This window comes from Cupressus sempervirens, chromosome 6 (assembly GCF_028749045.1).
Source record: "Cupressus sempervirens isolate cs-2001-9-10 chromosome 6, ASM2874904v1, whole genome shotgun sequence".
In the NCBI taxonomy this organism is placed as follows: Eukaryota; Viridiplantae; Streptophyta; class Pinopsida; order Cupressales; family Cupressaceae; genus Cupressus; species Cupressus sempervirens.
In genome coordinates this window covers 637,572,909-637,577,374 of record NC_143123.1, presented here as the reverse complement: position 1 = coordinate 637,577,374, position 4,466 = coordinate 637,572,909, and the positions used below count along the sequence as shown (strand labels likewise).

The following is a 4,466-nucleotide window of genomic DNA, read 5'->3' as shown; positions in this document are numbered from 1 at the left end:
TCTGTACAATCTTCAGTTTTGAATTCATTACATTCATTTCTACATTGAATATATTTAGCATGGATTTACAAATGTATCTGGTGTCAAATTATTTTTTTGTTAAAGGTATTTGTAAAAGCTATCTGTGCATATACCAACTTTGAGCAGGTTTAGGCTTTCAAGGATTAGGATGGAGGCCGGGCCTGATCCCCTACAGATGGATTGCACTACTGACATGGAGAGAAGATCCAAATCAAGCAACCCTAGATAAATTCCTTGACTATGTTTCTATGCAATAATATGACGGAAGACTCAACCTGCACAAAAGTTGTGTACTCTTCTAATGCCCCTATTGCATCTCAATAGTTTGAAAGCTACCTTTTATTTAATTATGTCAGACTTGGTCATCAACATAGCACTATGATGACCAAAAATGATGGACGAGCTTGTTCTTTCTCCTTCACATTAGGCATGTTTGAATCAGTAAACTCATAAACCTTGTTACCTTATGGGGGTGCCTGTACAGTAAAGAGCAAAATAATTTACCAAATACACATGCTAAAGCAGGAATTTTTAATAAGGAATTCTTGGAGAGTCAAGTACCTTTGTAAGGCTTTGACAATCTAAGATTTTTAAGACTTGCATATTGAAATCAATGCAAGGTTTAATGCATGACATTTGTAAAGAATTGTAATAAGCTTGTAGCTTCAAGTCAATATAGAGAACTAGAGAACAAAAGGAGTAAATCCTAACTTGAATTCAGATTGTGGCATTAGAAATCGACTAATCCCTTGAACCTATGGAGTACAAGTGCTAGCTAATTATAAAAGTTAATTATAAAAGAAGAAATTTCAAAAAATTTGTTGAAATTACGAATCTTCCTAAAAAGGATGAATGCAGTTTTATTTATCTAAAAGAACTCAACGTCCTTACAGAATGGATGTTGACATGCCTATCTTTGATGAGAGACAACATTACATTCATCACTATTTTTGGTCAATGACCGGCAACTGACACCTTCCTAGATACAATGACTGGCAACTCCAATCATCCCGACACATGTCAGTTAAACTTTTGTGTTGTTGTCTGTGTACTACTGCTTTGGGCAACAAGCGCCCAGGATGCATTGAATGGTACGTTAAATAGCTACTGAAACCCTCAAAATATGTAAAGAAGCCTGCTATCAAGTTTGATATTACTTTTCATTCCTGTGTGTGTAGAATTGATTAATGGCAGCAAAGATGGGAGCAGTTGTAGAACTGAATACTGGAAGCAAAATACCTGTGATTGGGCTCGGAACTGGCGCTCCAGCTGATCAGTATGAGGGGATCAAGGAAGCTGTCGCTGTGGCTCTTCAGGTATATATGTCACTAACAGTCTATAAGAATTTTAGTGTTAATTAGAAAAATTCAGTAAGCGAGTCAGTTGTTGTCTATGTAGGCATTGTGAATAGTAGTGGTATAGGCATATGTAAATTCTTAAAATTTTGAATTTTCTGTTTGGGTGCACCCAATCCGAATTGTGAATATGAATATATATTGCAATTTTGGTCCAAAAATGAGCATATGCAATTCCATCTAATATATATTCCTATTGTTTTATTTATTTTAGAAAACATATTCCCCATCAAATTCTGGCCTGAACCAAACAGAGAATAAAAATATACATGTATGCCTATTTTCTATTTCAGAATAACAATTTATATTCCCATATTTCTATCCCTGCAAACTGGATAAAGAAGTTTTTAAAACAGACAAATGAGTAAAAGCATTTTGTGCTTAAATTGATCTCTTTTTAAAAGAAAAATTATAAAAAATATAGTAACATATATATTAGTTTGACTATAGGTTGGATACAGACATTTTGACACAGCGGCCATTTATGGTTCAGAAGATGCCTTGGGAGCAGCTCTCAAAGAAGCTTTCCAAAGCGGTGTTGTGAAAAGGGAAGAAGTATTTATCACCACTAAACTTTGGGATGATGAACATGACGATCCCGTTGCTGCAATCACCAAAAGTCTCGAGTATATAAATCTACACATACGTCTTAATACTCTATGGTTTATCTAGAAAATCAATTATTCCACGTTGATATGTAAAAATTGTATTTTTTCGTTTGCAGCAATTTGCAGCTGGAATATGTAGACTTGTATCTGATACATGAGCCTGTAAGGCTAAGGAAAGGACATACCCGTCCGCCAAGGGAGGAAGACTTTTTGCCTCTGGATATCAAATCTACTTGGCAAGGCATGGAAAAATGTTTTGAATTGGGTCTCACCAAAGCTATTGGGTTGAGCAATTTTTCCTCTAAAAAGATTGAAGATTTGTTGAAATATGCCAAAATTCCTCCTGCTGTGAATCAAGTAATGTTGCACTGTTTTCAGTTTTTCCTACTATAGTTTTTCTCAAAGTTTGCTTATATATATTTTCTCCAAGTTTAATTATCTTCATTTTGTTCAAAATGTATAAGTAATTGACTAAAAGTGGTGGAATACATGGCAGGTAGAGATGCACCCAATGTGGCAGCAGAAAAAGTTAAGAAAGTATTGTAGTGAGATGAAAATCCACGCATCAGCATATTCTCCTCTTGGAGCTCCCAACACCGTATGGGGAACCAATGCGATGATGGACAATCTTGTTGTTCAAGAAATTGCTCAAAAGCATGGAAAGTCTATAGCACAGGTATATAGTTCTTATGTCTTTTGTAGGATATTTTATCTATAATGTCAAATTGCCTCATTTTTTATGTTGGAGTCTTATACTTTAGCAAGATTTGATTTCAAATAGACTCTTTAAAAAACATTTAACTTTACAAATAAACCAGAGATCCATAATAACTATTTTTTTTTAAATTTTTGAATGTCAGTCCATATATTATCTTCTTGCACATTCTTATTATAATGCCTTGCATGTTCTTTGTAGGTTGCGTTGAGGTGGGGAATAGAGCAGGGAGTAAGTGTGATACCTAAGAGCTTTAATAAAGAGAGGATAACTACAAATTTTGAAGTTTTTGATTGGTGTTTAACTACTGAAGATCATGAGAAATTGGGTAAACTTGAACAAAAGAAGAATTTGAAGGGAGAAGATCTTGTAAATGCAACAAGTAGCCCTTACAAAACTATTGAAGAACTATGGGATGGAGAGATCTAATGTGCGATTATAGGTTTGTTGAAATTTTAAAATATTATATGTAAGGTCCATTGTGTGACCCTCCTTCGATTTCATGCTAGTAACAATATTTACTCATTATGGACCATTAGCGTTATATGTTTTTCTCTAGACCACTTTATTTCAGATTATAGATTTCTAAATAAATACAGGTGCCATGATTGGTATTTCATGGTTTGAGTTATATCTTGACACTAGATCGGGACAATCCTATGATATGGATTTACTTTATGTGTAGAATTGCTTTGAGTTGCACTCTACTTAAATATGTTTTGATAAAACCTATGATTAATATTTATGGTTTTTCTAGAATACGATAATGTTATGTCTTATTGAGATATAAGCTAGCTTCAGTTAGTAATATGGTACACTTCCACCATCCTTTGGTTGCATAGGACATGGTAATGGGCATTGATATGGGATGCATTGTGTTATCTTGGTTAAATTTTGGTGCTAACCCACATGTAGGCGTTAGCATCTTATGTTTATATACCATGTGCATATTGTTTGTGCACTTATAGTAATGTACCTCATATTTAGTATTTTTTAAATCCATTTTTATTTGAGTGTGTTTTGAGTGTTATATTAACCAGTTGTAATGAGGAAATATAAGACCCATCCATGCTCTTTCTTTTACTCCTTATATGTCTAGATGTTTATGTTGAGAGATTGTTGGAAGCATGAACGTTGATGATATTCCTATGAGGGAGTATTGTAGATATGTTACTATGATTACGTTATATTCATGACAAAGTTTTTCATCAATGTCAACATAACAGTCTTCTGTGGTATCTAACATAAGAACAACAGAAAGATCAAGTTGGTACGGATGACTAGTTGAGTATTCTAACTACCCGAGGTTATGGGACATACATTTGAGTACCTAGTATATGTCGAAAGAAGAAATGATAAGCCTAGAAGAAGTTATGTAAGTTTTGGTGATGTATGTTCTGAGATAGAGTTTATAGAGGCATGTTCTGATAAACTTGTTATATCTCTTAGCAGAGTTGATATTCTGAAAATGAAGGTTGAGGATATGAAGAAGACATGTTGGTGATTACATGGCTAAGTTCACTCATCATAATATTATGTGTATGGAAATTTATTCAAGTTGCAAGGCGAAAGATTAATGTTATCACTAAATGTAACATGTTCTTAATATGGTCCTATAATGATTAATTGAGAAGGTCTAACAACCAACTTAGGGAATTGTATTATGCAAAAAGAGGGGTAAAAATTTATTAAGACAGAAAGGAATACAACAAGGAGAGCTCAACAAGGAGCTCGATCCTGAGCAACAAGATCATCAAATTCTTGCAC

At 34.0% G+C, this 4,466-nt stretch overlaps 1 protein-coding gene across 2 annotated transcripts; it reads left to right on the top strand.

Annotated features, from left to right (window-relative positions):
- Positions 1–1,020: 1,020 nt before the first annotated feature.
- On the top strand, positions 1,021–3,330 carry LOC149553839 (NADPH-dependent aldo-keto reductase, chloroplastic-like). 2 transcript variants are annotated; one of them, XM_089789190.1, is made up of 6 exons: positions 1,021–1,112; positions 1,200–1,337; positions 1,827–2,002; positions 2,101–2,341; positions 2,481–2,660; positions 2,901–3,330. In XM_089789190.1, the coding sequence occupies exons 2-6, from the start codon at positions 1,209–1,211 to the stop codon at positions 3,126–3,128; spliced, it is 954 nt and encodes a 317-aa protein (XP_089645316.1). In that variant the 5' UTR covers positions 1,021–1,112; positions 1,200–1,208; the 3' UTR covers positions 3,129–3,330. The 2 variants fall into 2 exon arrangements, with proteins under 2 accessions (XP_089645316.1, XP_089645315.1); XM_089789189.1 differs by lacking the exon at positions 1,021–1,112 and having other exon boundaries at positions 1,119–1,337.
- Positions 3,331–4,466: the final 1,136 nt, after the last annotated feature.

Coding starts and splice junctions, on each gene's coding strand:
- LOC149553839 (XM_089789190.1), top strand. CDS start 1,209: ATGGCAGCAAAGATGGGAGCAGTTGTAGAACTGAATACTGGAAGCAAA. Junction 1,338..1,826: donor CTGTCGCTGTGGCTCTTCAG/GTATATATGTCA, acceptor GTTTGACTATAG/GTTGGATACAGACATTTTGA. Junction 2,661..2,900: donor ATGGAAAGTCTATAGCACAG/GTATATAGTTCT, acceptor TGTTCTTTGTAG/GTTGCGTTGAGGTGGGGAAT.